Source organism: Phyllostomus hastatus, unplaced genomic scaffold (assembly GCF_019186645.2).
Source record: "Phyllostomus hastatus isolate PE091 unplaced genomic scaffold, TTU_PhHast_1.1 phas_scaffold_21, whole genome shotgun sequence".
In the NCBI taxonomy this organism is placed as follows: Eukaryota; Metazoa; Chordata; class Mammalia; order Chiroptera; family Phyllostomidae; genus Phyllostomus; species Phyllostomus hastatus.
In genome coordinates this window covers 17,995,967-18,012,917 of record NW_025334017.1, presented here as the reverse complement: position 1 = coordinate 18,012,917, position 16,951 = coordinate 17,995,967, and the positions used below count along the sequence as shown (strand labels likewise).

The following is a 16,951-nucleotide window of genomic DNA, read 5'->3' as shown; positions in this document are numbered from 1 at the left end:
AGGAGCCCTCATATTTACCTTGCAGTATTTCGGAACTGCTGTGGACCAGTGGCGGATGTGTGCTCCACTCTTCCTCTTCCTGAATGAAAGGATTTTGGTCATTTGGTCTCTGTCCAACAACATGTAATGGGAAACAGCGTGGGCAGTAAAGAATGAACATAGCAGGCCCACAACTGCTTTGCTAGGAAAGGCCTGCTTGCCCGGGCTGGGTGGCTCAGTTGGTTGGAACATTGTCCCGTATACCAAGAGGCTGCAGGTTCAATCCCTGGCCAGGGCACATACCTAGGTTGCAGGTTTGATCCCTGGTCGGGGCATATATAGAAGGCAACCGATCAATGTTTCTCTCTCTCTTATCTCTCTAAAGTCAATGAACATATATATGGGTGAGGATTAAAAAGAAAACAAAAAAAAATTCTGATTAAAGAGATCACCATAACCTAAAAAAAAAGAAAGAAAAGAAAGGCCTGCTTGCAGGGTTGGCTGTTGGTTGGCACCTGGCAACTTGGATTTCAGGAGGATTCCCACCATTCTGGTAAGAGTGGTTTACTCTCCCTAACTTGTTTGTACAAACAGTGGGGTTCATGCTACTGCTTTTCTTCTGGGAGGCTAGAATTTTGGTATATAGTAGGTGGAAGGTAAATGACCAGCTGCCAATAAAATCCTTGAGCAGTCACTAATGAGCTTCCCTGGTAGACAAAACTACCAACATTAAAGTTTGAAAAGCTGAGAGAATTAAGCACGCCCTGTGTGTCTCCATTTGGAAAGGAGTCCTAGAAGCCTGTGCTCAGTTTCTTGCAGACTTCAGCACATAAACCTTTACTCTTATTGATTTCATTTTGCATTTGTTCACTGTAAGAAATCATAGCTGTGGTAATAATCATCGATATGAATGACTCTATTCTGATTCCCGTAAGTCCTTCAACTAACCTCGGAACCCATGACACAAAACAGATAACTTGCTATTTTAATAGTCTCTGGATCAGAGTGAGTCATCATGAATCCTGATAGAGATAAGTGACCTTGGGCTTCAAGACTGATATTATGACTGGATAAGTGTCTTCCTTGGGGTGGGGGGGTGGATAATTAGAAAAACTTTATACATTTAAAATGATAATAGAAAATATATTACCCAGCATAACTGTGTTTTTGCAGTACTATTAAAATTCCATCCAATCAACCTGACTTACATTTTGGAGCTCTTTCAGGAACTGGAGTGTCACCAATTTTCTCTTCTTTGGCAGAGTCTTTATTTTCTGAAGACTTTGGCTTTTTTCTTTGGCGCAGTTCTGTAGCTGGTCCTTAAAATATTTGAAAAATTATTGCAACATGTATCACATTATAGTCTGTATCCCAAATGATTTACTTTTACTATACTAAGGCAAAAGTCACACGAAGACCTATTAGTACCAAAGATAACTTTTTCCATAATTATTTGAGCACTCGCCACAAAACTATCTTTCCTACAAACCAAAAGACAACACAGGTTCTGCCTCCAACTCGTGCTTTCAAGTCCTATCGATAAACCAATGAACTCTTCTCCTGAAATGACACTAATTTCAAAATATCCCAAAATAAGTAAACTCTTTTCCATAATGACTGAAAAACAAACTGTTCTATAATAAGTTAGCTTATTATTCCAGTTACCTATAAGTTACACGCATAATTCATGGGTTAACAATTTTTTAAATCAAAATATAATAAAATACATTCATCATATAACTATATTTTTTTATTAATGACACTATTAGTACTCCCTCCATTTCCCCTCCCTTTGATCCCCTCCACCCAGCTCCCACCCCCAGCCTTCATCACATTGTTGTCTGTGTTTATGGCCTATGCATATGTGCATACATGTTCTCTGGCTAGCGTCTTCCAGTCCCCCCCACCATCCTCCGCTCTGAAATCTGTCAGTCTGTTCCATGTATCCATGCCTCTGGTTTTATTTTGTTTATCAGTTTATTTTGTTCATTAGATTCCACATTATACTAGGGCAAGGGAAACAAAGGAAAAAATTTAAAAATGGGACACATTCACCTAAAAAGCTATGCACAGCAAAAGAAACCATCAACAAAATGAAAATGGAACCCACTGTATGGGAGAACATATTTGCCAATGATACATCTGATAAGGGGTTAATTACCAAAATATATAAAGAACTTATATGGGCTAGGGGGATAAGGAGGTGGAAGAATAAAGCAAAAAAGAATAAGAACTCGTGGCCATGGACGACAGTATAGTGATTGTGGCGGGTGGGGTTGGGTAGAGGTGGAACAGGGTAAAGAGGGGGGATAAATGGTAATGGAACAAAATACACACAAAAAATGAACTATTAAAAAAAAGTTCGCCCTGACTGGCGTAGCTCAGTGGATTGAGCGCGGGCTGGGAACCAAAGTGTCCCAGGTTCAATTCCCAGCCAGGGTACATTCCTGGGTTGCAGGCCATAGCCCCCAGCAACCACACATTGATGTTTCTCTCTCTCTCTCTCTCTCTCTCTCTCCCTCCCTTCCTTCTCTAAAAAATAAATAAATAAAATATTAAAAAAAAAAGTTTATACAACACCAGGAATACAAATAGCCCAATTTAAAAATGGGCAAAGTGCCCTGGCCAGTGTGGCTCAGTTGTTTAGAGGATCACCCCATACACCAAAAGGTTGAGGGTTGGATTCCCGGTCAGGGCACATGCCTGGGTTGTGGTTCGATCCCCAGTGAGGGCACGTACAAAAGAAAAACCCATCGATGTTTCTCTCTCACGTCAATGTTTTTTTCTCTCTCTCCCTTCCCCTCTCCCTAAAATCAATAAGCACGTCTTCAGGTGAGGATTAAAAAAATGGGCAAAGGACCTGAATAGACACTTCTCCAAAGAGGACATACAAATGGCCAAAAGACATAAAAAAAAAATGAACAATGTCACTAATCATCAGAGAGATGCACATTAAAACTACGATGATTTATCACCTCACACCTGCCAGAATGGCTATCATCAATAAATTAACAACCAACAAGTGTTGGTGAGGATGTGGAGAAAAGGGGACCCTAGTGCATTGCTGGGAATGCAGACTGGTGCAGCCACTGCGGAAAACAACATGGAGTTTCCTCAGAACACTAAAAATCAAACTATTGTTTGACCCAGCAATCCCACCTTTGGGAATATATCCTGAGAATCCTGAAACACCATTCAGAAAGAATATATACATCACTATGTTTATAGCAGCATTATTTACAATAGCCAAGATCTGGAAACAGCCCAAGTGCCCATCAGATGAATAGATAAAAAAGATGTGGTACATTTATACAATGGAATACTACACAACTCTAACAAAGAAGGAACTCTTACCCTTTGCAACAGCATGGATGACATGGAGATTATACTAAGCAAAATAAACCAGTCAGAGGAAGACAAATACCATATGATCTCACTCATATACTTCACTTTTCTAATAATCCTGAAAGTTCTGCAGAATTTTGCACTACTGTGGTGTCATTGTCATTCTATAGTCTTATAGGTCTAAGTATGAGAAAGTAGGCTGAACCCTGACCAGTATGGCTCAGTTGGTTGGGTATCAATCCCACAAAGTGAAAGGTCACCAGTTCAATTCCCAGTCAGGGCACATGGCTGGGATCGGGTTGTGGGTTCAGTCCCTGGATGGAGTGTGTACAAAAGGTAACTAACCAGTGTTTCTCTCCCTCTTCCTCCGTCTCTAAAAATAAATAATTTTAAAAAAACAGGCTGAACCTATAAATATCCCTATATTTGGGAAATCACAGAAAATTTCCCAATATTATACTATCTACCCTTGATATATCCAATACAAAAAATGTAATGTAGAAACTACTTTCGAGCCAGTGAACTAAATTCCAAATTAAACAGGAATTTACAATATTCAATGTAACTGATTTTCCTCCTTAGAATTCTCTTATGGGGTAGACTTTGCTATTATGCAGTTATAGTGTCCTGTCAAATTTATAAGGTGGTACAAGAATTTATCTCCTTCTTAGAGAAATAAAGGAGAGTTTTTTGGTTCAATGATGACTTTAGGCTATGAAATATGAACCTAAAGAGGAGTCAAAAGAGGAAGAAGTGAATTAGCTACTGTTGCTAATTAAATGGATTGTTCTCTAACTTGACTGTAGAAAATGAATAAAATAAATGCACTTTAAAATAGCGTCAAAGTAAATTTATGTTTGCCACAACATATTTAAATGCTGTCATAGTGAAAAAACTACTGTATATTTTGTGGATTAAGTTTGACTAGTCTAATTTTTAACAATTTCTATATTATTGTTTATTGTGTAGTCACATTAAGTAACAAAGCCACTGAATATATTAGAAAACTACAGCAGCAGAAAAGCCATACTGTGAATTTTGAGTTTTTCTGCATACAAATCTGAGTAAAAAAATTAATATTATATTCCTTCTTCATGATGCCCCTTTAATTTTGTCCTTGTTGGGGTTAAAGCAAAAATTAGAAGTGGTCAACAAGAATGAAGATTTATGTAAAGACAAATAAAGTCTTCAGATGCAAGTTATTGTTTTTCATTTTATTTAGCAAGCATACAAGGAAAAAATAACCACAAGAAGTTTACTTAGTTGTTACACATGCATGTTAAACACATTAATAGTATTAGAGTTAAAATATTTAATTGGATAATTCCAGAAATCAAGTGAACATATACATTGAGGTAGTTCACAAATGAATGTGACCAATGTGTTAGGTAGGTCTTTTTTATTAGACAGAGTCTAAAAGCACACATTTAACATAAATTGGGAAGGGGGTAGTCACATAAAAAAGTGTTCTTTACAGAAAGCTATCATTTTCCTCTTTAAATAAATTCTTTAAAAAATAAATCACATTACAGGGACTTTAATAAGGTGCTCTCTGTACGCATAAATGGATTTTTATTTGTAAAAGTACAGTTTATACAAAATTTTTTCAATTTCCAAAATAATTTATGAAATAAATCTTAACAGTCATTTCTCAAGAATCTATATTAATAATAATAAAGAGCATACAAATAAATATACTATAAAGGATCTATAATGCTTTATTTTCTATATCTAAAATGCCATACATTTTAGAATATTATTTAATAAGTTTTCCAAGGGGAAAAACATTACCATATAAAATGCATGCACTGATATAAAGACATGCCAATTTCAATGACATTAAGTTGTAGGAACAAAAAGTACAACTTGGGAAATACAGCATTCATTTTAGCCAATCTCTTCAACCTGGTCCCTAAAACTAATTACATTGCCTGTCACCAAGTAACAAATATGATTAGATGCCACTTGTACCTTGTTTTCTTTATATTGACCTCATAACTTAATAATTGATAAGCAAAGCCAAGACTCTGTAAGTGGATAACAAAGGCTAATGCAGTGGACAAACTAGATTATTAATTCTGATAGAAAAGCTCTAGCTTTTCTATTGGAAAATTCTATAGAATTCAAGTTTCCTTTCACTATTTTATATTTTTAGCATGGGAAAAAAAAAGTCAAACTAAATGAAAATGACAACATAGCCACAAAAATAACTTGCCACAATTCTGGTCCAATGGTCTTCCCATGAGACAATAGGGCTACAAAGAGGCTTGCAAATGCCTACCCAGTTTATACATAGCAATTTCCAAGTGCAGTTGCTCTATTCAAGGTTGTCACTTCTTTCTTTGCTCTACTATTTCTTTCAGGAAGCATATACACACTGACTATACCATTAAGGAAGACATTTTGGGGGGAGATAAGATTCCTAAACAGTATTTACTTAGAGAAAACTGGGACAATAAAAAGGATCCAAGTGAACGTTAATAAGCAAAAAGGGCTTTAGAGAACACGTAGAAACAAGTAAAATTAGTCTAATTTTAATACAGTGAATACAAGATAACATGTTTTGAAAAAAAGTATCAAATAAATGTAAAACATTCAGAATGCCTGGCACACAGACATGCTTGCTACAAATATCACTACTAGAACTACTGTAATAGCTGGGAATTTAATTATTCATTCTTCACCATTATATCCCTGTACCCACCATAGTAGGGATGCAAATATTTATGGAACTTTAAAATGTGTTGAATAAAACTGTATTTTAAATAAACTGCAATCAATTATGTTTCATATAAGATGTACTTAATTGCTTTGAAACAGTTGTAATTCTATAGCCAAAAATCATTTTTCACTTTATATCACACAAGTAAATTTCACAAAATGGTACTTTTTTTTTAACTGATTCTACATCATATCTATTAGGTATGACTATAATGTCTAAAACAATTATTTTATATGACATATAATACTAAAGACTTTTAGTACCCCATATTAATGTTTTTAGGCTTTAACTTAGCAATTTTCAACCTTTTCATCTCATGGTACACATGAACTAATTACTAAAATTCTGCAACACCAAAAAGTATAAGATTTTGCCAATCCTACAAAAAAAATTAAGTATAATTTTGACCCACGCACGCTGGACAGCTAATGTTGTGTTGGCTGTTGTCATTTTTCTATTTGACAATCTAAGGGAAAAGAGGTCAGTGCTCCTGACTAAATAGTCAAGTACTGCATATTTTTAAAATTCTCGCAGCACACTGGTTGAAAATCGCTGCTTTAACTTAAGCATGGAAGTATTCACGGAAACACACATGCTAGCTTCTCAACCTACCCCGGTAGATTTGCAATTAGTCAGAAAAAGAAAAAAAATGAAGAAATGTTTTAAATAATACACTGCAACCAAAAAGTTAAAACCAAGGCAACAAATGGAACTACATTCTTCCTTACCAGTCACATACAGTTTTGTTTTTGAAGCTGCTTTTAGGTAGAGGGTCTTAAATTTAGATCAGTTTTAACAATGAAAACTCAAGGGAGAGAAAGGCAAATGTGAACCCAGTGTGAGCATAGGGACCGGACAGCTGTCTCAGAGCAGCAAACACTGCTTACAATCAACTTTTTAAAATTTGCTTTCCACTAAATTTTTCTGGCTATGAAACAAAAGAAATTTAATTTCAGAATATCACATGAATGTAAAAGAAAGAGAGACAAGGCATCTGATTATTTCACTCCCTCCTTGCACTCTTGGTTCAATGAGGCTTAAATCTAAATACAGCATATTCAAAACTACACTCAATAGGGTAGTCATATCTTCCACCAAGATGAAAACTGCTCAGTCAAGTGACACAATCATATATACCTGTTCCTGAAACTAGTACAGGTAACATGAAGTTATTACGCCATGCATGCTTCCAATAATAGCTATCACTAAGTTCCTTCCAATGCCCCATTTCTCTCTCATACCTATTACTTTGTATGAGTATATAGTGTTTAAAGAATTAATTTCTTTACCCTGCGGGGGCATGAAAAGCTTTCTCCACCTCATCCACTTCCACACTAAAAGCACTCCTGGTCTCCTAATCCCCAACTACTTAACCCTTCGACTTTTGCCATCTCCTCCTACCCTGTAAGTGAACTTGGCCTTCTTTAGTTTCTGCTAGTTCTCCCCCTCCCGATTCACCTTCCCACGTTTAGCCCAAATCGCTGCCTCTAGTTGCACCCTCCGCGTGCGGGTCCGCTCACCCGGTGGTTTTATCTGTATCCACAGCCCTCTAAAGAGCGCACTCAATGAAGCTCATCTGGTTAGACAACTATCACTTTCAAACAGGCACTCAGCGCCTAAACTTCCACCCTCTAAAACTGTGTCCCCCACCCCATGCATTCGCCGCTCATAGCCCCCGCTCTCAACCACTCCCTTCACTGCCTTTGCTTTTCCAACCCGATTCCCAACTTTCTAGCCAGCTTCGCCAACAAAACTTAGGGTCATCCATTCCGCTTCCTCTGAATTTCTCCACACACTTCCCTTCTCCGCCCCGCTCTTTCCCGCCCGTCCCGCGCGGCCGCCCGCAGCCCAGGCCTGGGGGTCCCCCTTGCGCCCCTGGCCCTCTTTCCCGCGACCTGGAGAGACAGTTACAGCGCTGGACCCCGGCCTGTCACCTTCTTCCTCCGCCATCGTTTCTGCGGAGGCCGGGGCTCCGGCGCGGCCGGGAATCTCCCGCCCTCCGCGGCGTCGAACCCCTTGGTCACCCAGGGCCCACTCCCCGCCGCTGCCGCCGCGCCCCCACTTCCTGACCAGCCCCCCTCCGGTGTCTCCGCAACCGCGTCCCCCCGGGCGGCCCAGGAACCAGAGTGCCGGGAGCGGAGAGCGGCGGGCGGTTTAGACTGATGCGCCTGGGCCTGCGCCGGCAGGAAGGTGACTAGATGCTCGGGCACCGCCCACGGCCAGCGCTGCCCGCCCCCTCCCGGGACCTGGAGGCTAGTTGGCTTTACGGCAGCCCCTCCCCCAAAACGTCATTACCAAAAAGGTGGGAGCTCATGCGTACTTTCCGTGATTTTTGGGATTGGACGCAAGGAGTTTGAGAATACTGTCCGGCTCACCTTCCAGATCTAGCCTCCGTCTCCGCCCCGTTTTACAGAAAGGGAACAGAGCCAGCAGGGTGGAGATCGTAAACGAGGTCAGAGCTAAAATGAACCCAGGACTCCTGCCTTCTGAGCGCGGCAGAACACTCATTACGGGTTGGAATTTAAGATTTAGTAGCCGCTTGACCGCTACAAGAAAGAAGTTTGTACTTGGACCTTAGTGTTTTTAACCACCCAAACTTGTTAACCAAGTACATTTTCATTTCATGCTATTATTTTTTAAAAACAATAATACTATCGTTTATGCAGGGGACAGGGTGCTTTTAGATATTCCACAGCAATGGAACATACTTAGAACTTGTTAAACTGTTTATGCCTTCACTTTTATTAAATATGACCTTCTCAAACAAACACCAAGACCTTTCCCCTAACAGTACTTCAAAATAAATTTAGGGATTGACAAAATGCCCATTTTAGAGCAAGAGAAAAAAAAGCATAAGAACTCACTGAAGTTATGGGGTAATTCTGGGTGGATCATTCTTAGCAGGCAGCAAAAATCTCCTAATAGCACTTTTAGGATATTTAGGGATCCAGTTAGGGGTCCAGTTAGGATATTTAGGGAGCAAACTATCAGTTTTCAGTATTGTGCAAAAACAGTTCCAGGAACTCTTTTTATGCCTTTGGTTGCCTGCAAATATGTCTTGCTGTCAAGCAACATTGGATACGAATTAGGGACACTGTGGAGTAATAGTGTCAACTATAAAAGAAAGAGAAAGAAAAGAAACACCATCATGGGTACCAGTGCACAAGAAAAGACCCCAGTTCAAAGCAGAGCAAGTAATGTGTGGATGTTGAAATCTCTAAGATATGTCCGGGCCTATGGATGTGAGAAGATACCAGAGTGTCCTGCTTATCAGATGAGCTACTGCAAGAGCTCCACCTCATGGGAGAACAATACAGTGCCCACTGAGGACGACTGTTTTCCAAGTCAAGGGTCTTGAGGTGATGTCCATTCCTCCTATATTTCCTTCATAATCACTTCAAGTGTCTGATGGACTTAATTATAAATTTGCCTGTTCTATACAGTAATGGCTAAAGAGAAGAAATAGCATCTCATGAAAATATGAAAGACACAATGCAGTCTTTAGATAGAAATCAGTGGAATCGTGATTGTATTCCCTAGTTGACACATTCTTGCCTTGACTCCAAACCCTCCACATAAGGATAAGAGACTGGATCCTTCTATCCCCAGACCAGTATAATTTTGATATGAGAGGTATAGGCCATTTTTTAATTCAAAATATATACTGCATTCAAAAATACAGAATCCTAACTGTTCATGTCATTGCCTTGCATTAGGCATTATAGCTGACATATCAGTCGTCCATAATTCTATAAGACCACTGCTTCCAGATGGTAATGCATACACATATAGCTAGTGGACACGTGGTCATGAGATGCCTTCTGATTATAATGCAGCTACCACTGCAAACCATGGGCTTCTAGTTTCCAGTCCAAGTTTTGAAGGGTCACTTTATTACCCTTTGCCACACCTTGACCAATCCTAAACACCTAACATTTTCTCACATGGTCTTTTATTTAAAAGAACAATATGCTTTCTGCTCTCTTTAGAAGTTTCAGGAGCCCTTCTATATGCAGTGGATATTTTTAGGAAGTGTTATGAAATATTCTTTAAGAAGTTAAATCTTTAGAAAATGTAAATTAGAAGGTTGTTGTGGTAAACTGGGTAAGAGATGAAGCTTGGCATAAGGCAGTGGAAATAAAAATGTGCAAGGAGAGTGAACTAAAAAAATGCTGGAGGTAAAAATCTACAAGGCCTGATGACAAACTGGATGTGATAAATGAGTTGAAGATGATTCTTGAGGTTTCTATTTTAAAATTAATCATGTGCTTTCTCTCTGCCACAATGCACTGCCAGGGTACGAGAAGAATATAAAGCTCCAGAGGACTTAACTACTTGAAACCAAAGAAATACAGGCAAAGGCTGTTTCAAATATATTCTGCTGTCAAAGGCTTCATCTCATCAATAATGAGAGGATTAATGTGAAATCCTTGTATGGTTCAGCTTTGCTTCTATTAAAGATAAGGAATTTTGCTTCATTTTTATTATGTAATAAAATCTTAATTATTCATTGGTTAACAACACCTTTAAATTATTTTTCAATCTCCTGTGTGAAGTCTGAACTAAATGTGATTTGTCTTTGAAAACTCATAACAGCCCTGGCTGGCATAGCTCAGTGGATTGAGCTCGGACTGCGAACCAAGGCATCGCAGGTTCGTTTCCCAGTCAGGGCACATGCCTGGGTTGCAGGCCACGGCCCCCAGCAACCGCACATTGATGTTTCTCTCTTTCTCCCTCCCTTCCCTCTCTAAAAATAAATAAATAAAATCTTTTAAAAAAAAGAAAAAGAAAAGAAAACTCATAACACCCTCGCTGCCTTGTATTTTGGTCATGTATTATCTCCATTCTTTCAACTCTTTGAAAACACATTGTAGGCAAGTATTTTGAGAACTGACTTAAATTGTTGATAATAGTAAACATTAGCTGTGGGTGTAGCTTAGAAGACTAACATGGTAAGTTGTATACTTTCCACTATCCATGAGAACTATTGTTCGATTTGAGGCTATTTTGTCTTAGTTTGTCACTAATTCTAATTTTTTTTTTTAAGATTTTATTCATCCATTTTTAGGGAGGGAAGCGGGGAGGAGAGAGAGAGAGAGAGAGAAACATCAATGTGCGGTTGCTGGGGGTTATGGCCTGCAACCTAGGAATGTACCCTGGCTGGGAATCGAACCTGGGACACTTTAGTTCCCAGCCCGTGCTCAATACACTGAGCTACGCCAGCCAGAGCGTCACTAATTCTAATTATGACTATGGGTTAATGGGGTTTTTCCCCTATACCTTTTCTGCAAAAAGGTGGATAAAGGGTACATTGTCAGTTGCTCCCACCAAGCAGGCCTCACTTGTTCCTCATTATCTGAAGCTGTGCTTCAGTGCCTCCTGAATACATTTGCCCTATTATCACACATCATAAGAGTTTGCTGTCTTCCTTTTCCACTGACTGGGAGGGCTACAATTATACAAACTGAGTCAACCGTGGACTACATAATCTTCCCAAGTGGGTCACATTAAACAATGTGCATTCTATTTAAAAAAATTTTTTTAAACATCAATGTGTGGTTACCTCTCATGCTTCCCCTATTGGGGACCTGGCCTGCAACCCAGGCATGTGCCTCGACTAGGAATCGAACCAGCAACCCTTTGGTTCGCAGGCCAGTGCTCAATCCACTGAGCCACATCAGCCAGGGCTCTATTTAAATATTTTTCAATTGGGCATATTAGAAATCTTAGGGCATTTTTGTCAACCATCAGTAGCATTTTATTTAGGTTTCTCTGTATTACATAGGTATTAACTTCCCTTCTCTCATCATCCCCCTAAAAAAGTCAAAATGATTTCTAAAAAACTTAACATATAAAATCTTAGTTTCTCTAAAGTCTTATGGTTTAAAAAAGTTTAAGTGGTACTTCTTTATGAGAATACTGCTTTTCAAGGTGAATTCATAGTCTATTCTTATACTCAATACAGATTTCTACTTGCTAGGAAGGAAAATAGTCAGTGCTTCTGCTTGCTTTTAGTAAATTCATTTCTTGATCATTACACATTATCATTCCCCATTTGACACCTTCTTAGAAACTTGATTGTTGGATGCATCTTTCATTTGGCAAAAATCCAGTGAGGCTTTGCATGGGACATCTAAGTGCCAGAAACAGCAGTGTCGGGTGTTCTGGTTGGGAAGGAACATATGTAGAGAGATGCAGACATTGCCAGGATGAACAAATGACTGAAATGGGGTGTGCACAGAGTTCAGAAGGCTGATAGATACTACTTGATTTTGAATTCTGTGGCTGTCAGCCACCAAAGACTGTAATGTACTGAATATAAATCTCTGTAAAAAGAAGTTTGCTTGGGCACAGCAAAATGATGGAGTTGGCTTTTTTTTGTTCCAAGTGTATCAGAAACACACAAGAAGGAGCAGTATGGGTTGTCTGCAGTGACCAGTAACCTGTGTATGACCATGCATGGGCATTTCTGCAAATACTCTGTCCACTTAGGCTCCCAGAGAAAAGAAGCATCCTATTAAAACACACCTCCATCTCTAAATCACCTCCTCAGCTCCATGATTTGCAAGGCTTAAATGAAGTTTAGAGTTATGTGTCCTTCTAGGTCATCTGGAAGCTGGTTTGCTGGGATATCCCAGGAGAACTTGTGTGCCCAAGAGAACAGCAAGACTACCCAGAATGATATGCCTTGATGATCTTCACATCATCCACAGGGTGGTCCTGGTAGCTTGTTTCCACAATTCCTACTTGATTCACCATCTCTATACCCTGACACACATGGCCAAAAAGGTGTGTTTGCCGTCAAGCCACTGAGTGGGAGCTAGGGTCACAAAGAACTGGCTTCCATTGGTGTCTGCCCCTGCATTGGCCATTGCAAGAGTTCCAGTCCCTGTGAAGTTCATCTTCAAACTGCTTGCAAAGGGTAGATGTACCACTGTAACCTGTCCCTGTTGGGTCACCTGCCTGGGTCATGAAGTCTTTGATGGTGGGATTTGGTACCATTCTAGTAACCTCCACAAGCTAACTCAACAAAGTTCTTGCAGGCCTTTAGAGCATGCTTCCAGTACAGCCCCAACACAATGGTCCCCATGCTGGTCTCCAATTATACGTTGCGCAGGGGGTAGAGGTGGGGGGCGTGGGGAGTAAAGTAGGTGAGGGGTTGAGGTGGGGGTAGGGCGTCGCCACCACCATAAGAGGGACAGTGGAATCTTTCTCCAGCCAGGACATTTTCTTAAATAGAGTTTTTCTAGAGTTTAAATTCCTCTAGGAAAAGATTTTTGACCAAATTTCTCATATGAAATAATACTTATAAATAAAGCAAAGCATTATTGGTACTACATGGCCTATAATTGAGATTTTCCCAGGGCCCAGGCCTGGAGGGAGTCTAGTACAGTCCTGGAGCAGCCAGTGGGGATGACTTACCAGGCATATCGATACCTGAGCTGGTGGGGACTAATTACACTTCCAAATTTAAGGTGTATATATAAAATTTTATTTATTTTTAGACAGAGGGGAAGGGAGAGAGAAAGGGAGAGAAACATCAATGTGTGGTTGCAGGCCCGCAACCCAGGCATGTGCCCTGACTGGGAATCGAACTAGTGACCCTTTGGTTTGCAGGCCAGTGCTCAGTCCACTGAGCTTCACCAGCCAGGGCTTAAATTTAAGGTATCTTAAAACCAAAAGAGCACAATGATTTTGGAGGAAAAATGTTTCCCACCAAAATTATGCCTTATCAGCATAATAATTTATGTGTAACCAATTTTTAAAAGTTTTTTAAAAAGATGTAATATAAGTGTCGCAGGTTCGATTCCCAGTCAGGGACATGCCTGAGTTGCAGGCCATGACCCCCAGCAACCGCACATTGATGTTTCTCTCTCTCTCTCTTTCTCTCTCTCTCTCTCTCCCTCCCTCCCTTCCCTCTCTGAAAAAAAAAAAAAAAGATGTAATATAGTTCAAAAACTAATTGATGTATAAGGGAAATTGCTATGATTTTTTTCTTTTTTAATATAGTAAAAAAAACCCAAACACCCTGTTCATCAACTATGTCAATTCTAAAGTAATTTTAAAAAATCTTGTTAGAATCCTGGAAAAGCACTCTGACTGAGGATAGGGCCCTGAGAAACCATACTACATATCCAGTGGATGGCAGAAGCCGAGGTCATCATGTTTAGGTAAGTTTCAACCAACTCTCTTTGGGTATGTACAATATTAAATTTTGAATCTTTTTTAAATAACGCTAAAGAGAAACAAATTTTGCTGTTTAGCAACATTTAAACTTATAAAAAATTTAAAAAGAAAACTGTATAGAATCACATTAGATTTCACTTGCAAGAACAAATATAAATCTCTTTGTTCAACATGTCATATATATTGCAAGCCCTGGCGAGTCACTAAGGAAGGATATAGTGGGAAGGTACTGTGGGGGCTAAGAAAAAAAAATAGTACATTTTCTCCCACCTTCTAAGTTCTAGCTGGGTTAATAATCAAATTAACAGAGGCAAACAAGAGAAAAATCAAAACTTAAAAATGCACATGGGAATTCACAAAAGCATGAAAATTCCAGACAGAGAGGCAACATTGGGTATACAGGACATTTTGGACACAGGAGAAAAAGGGGGAAATGAGGCATTAGAGTTCAGAAGTGAGAATGGCTGATTTACAGACAACTGAGGAAGAGCAGAACATACATGGCATCTCAGAAAAAATTCTTCTGGGCAACTCAGAAACAGTGGGGCACGGGGACCTCGCTAACTTGCCCCTGCCCGAAGCCCTCTTATTTACCATGCTTACTTCAAATTAGGCTGAGGCAAACATCCTAAGCTTATTCCCTTTCTGAAGTAGGTTTTTCTATCTGCATCTCTGGGGCAGGAAAGTGGGGAGGGGGCCAAAGGTTCTTTGAGTCTTGTTTCTTCATGAACAGCTTAAAATCAATATCCTGAAAGGCAGTCTTGGTTCCTTTCAATACACACTGCCCTGAAGGGAGTTACAATATGGGGAAGCTGTTTACAGGGAGATCTTACTGAGTCCAGTGAGTCAGAAGAGGCCTTCCTCAGAAAAAATAAGATTTCTGGGTAGCAGTTAGTGAAAAAAGGAGTAACAGGGGGGAAATGGTGTTTGGGCAGAGGATGGAATGTATAAAACATTCATTCCTGCAAAGAACTGGAAAAAGTACAAAGAAGTGTAGAGCATGAGGGGAAGAGTACCTTGGAAAAAGCTCAAAAAGTAGGTGGAATCAGCTCGTGCAATATCATGGTCAGAGAAGTGTAGATTTTTTCCTATAGCCAATGGGGTGCTTTAATAATAAGATGTGAAGAACACATTAAGCATCGTGTTGTGTTCTTATCACACAGAGTGGGAAGACATTTTTGGAGGCGATGAATGCTTGTGGCATCAATTGTGGTGAGGGCTTCACTGGTGCATATGTATCTCCAAACTCATCGAGTTGTGTACATAAATATGTAGTGGTTTGTATCTCAACCATACCCCAATAAAGTAGCTAAAAAGAAAATAAAATATAATCAAGTCTGTTTTTAACTTAAAAAAGCATGCTGGCAATAAAGGAAAAGAGAATTTGATGCAAGGAGTCCAGTATCGAGGCAAAAAGGAACCTGGTGAGATGCTGGTGACCAGGATGGCGAGGAGAGGAAGCATGAGTTTATTATCTTGGACCCGTGGCAGTATACGGTGCTGGTTCCTGAAGTAAAGAGAACACAAGTGGCTGGTTTGGGGACATAGAAAAGTTTTATTTGAAGTATGTTGAATTTTAAATGCCTGGGGAACATCTGAATGGAAATGTCCATTACATTGTTGGGTTTACACATTCCTTGCTCAACAGAGGAGTATGGAGGTCAATGAATGGGTTTGCCCAGCAAATGAATAGATGGAGAAGGTGGCTGAGGAAGGAACCATGAGAAACACCATCAGATAGGGAAGGATGAATCACAAAGGAGGCTGAGAGTTCCACATATTTTAAAATATTCTTTCAGTGTTTAATTCTATCACACAGGTTTTAGTTGTGAAACACTGGTTCAAATTCCAGTAACAGCAGCTTTGTAACCCACTTATAAACAGTTGCTTTTGTAACAGCAACAATGTGCAGCTACTAAATAATTCAGCTTCTGAAGTAATGGCATGCTGGTGATAAAGTAAAACGCAGACCAAAGGAACACTACGAAGCCCTACTCTGTGACACAGCAAACAATGAACTACATGTGGGCAGTGCTAGAAGAGGCAGAGCAGAAAAAGGAGCAACTGTGAGAGTGCTAGCCACATCAACTAGTCTCCAAATCTCACTTTATCTTCCAGATCCCTTCCTTTACTTTCCGTAGTACCTACTACAATAGGTTGTTGTGAAGATTCATTTAACCAATGCAGTGCTTATTATTATGGAGCATACATGTTCTCAGTGGTTTTATTGTAGCTTCCAGTGTAATGATTACCAGCTTGGATTTGGGCCTCAAATATCCCTCCACCTTTCACATGAATGAATTGTGCTAAACTACATTGAATAAGGACATTTGCCCATTAACATAGGTGTAAGCCAGGGGGAAGGCCAGTAGTTTGCTTCCGAACCTTTTTTCCTAGGCCCGTGTCTTACCCTTTAAGAACTCAACCAAAAGGAGGAAGCCAGCTCTGACCAGTGTGGCTTGGTTGGCTAGGCATTGTTTCACAAAGCAAAAGGTCACCAGTTCAATTCCAACTGGTTGGGGTACATGCAAGACTGATGTTTTTCTTCATTTTCATCCCTCCCTTCCACATCTCTAAAATAAATAAATACTTAGAGAAAAAGAAAGGAGGCAGCAAAAATGTAGATAGAAAAACACTTTCTTTCCCCAAAAGCTCACACTTAGTGCTCTTACTCCTGAATTTCATCCTGGTATCTTTGTAGTCCTCAAATTCTTTTGT

General features: G+C 39.7%; 1 protein-coding gene and 1 pseudogene across 2 annotated transcripts in view; both read right to left on the bottom strand.

Annotated features, from left to right (window-relative positions):
- DPY19L4 (dpy-19 like 4) overlaps positions 1 to 8,131 on the bottom strand; it is a 69,724-nt gene extending 61,593 nt beyond the window's left edge. The window contains exons 1-3 of one of the 2 annotated variants that reach the window (XM_045861178.1): positions 7,981 to 8,001; positions 1,188 to 1,298; positions 19 to 79 (exon numbers count right to left, since the gene is read on the bottom strand). In XM_045861178.1, the coding sequence (XP_045717134.1) occupies positions 19 to 79; positions 1,188 to 1,189 (63 nt within the window). In that variant the 5' untranslated portion in view covers positions 1,190 to 1,298; positions 7,981 to 8,001. Of the gene's footprint in view, positions 1 to 18; positions 80 to 1,187; positions 1,299 to 7,980 lie in introns of both variants that reach the window. The other variant, XM_045861177.1, reaches the window with a different exon arrangement.
- Positions 8,132 to 12,715: 4,584 nt separating this feature from the next.
- Positions 12,716 to 13,475, bottom strand: LOC123833258 (annotated as a pseudogene).
- Between the last annotated feature and the right edge of the window lie 3,476 nt (positions 13,476 to 16,951).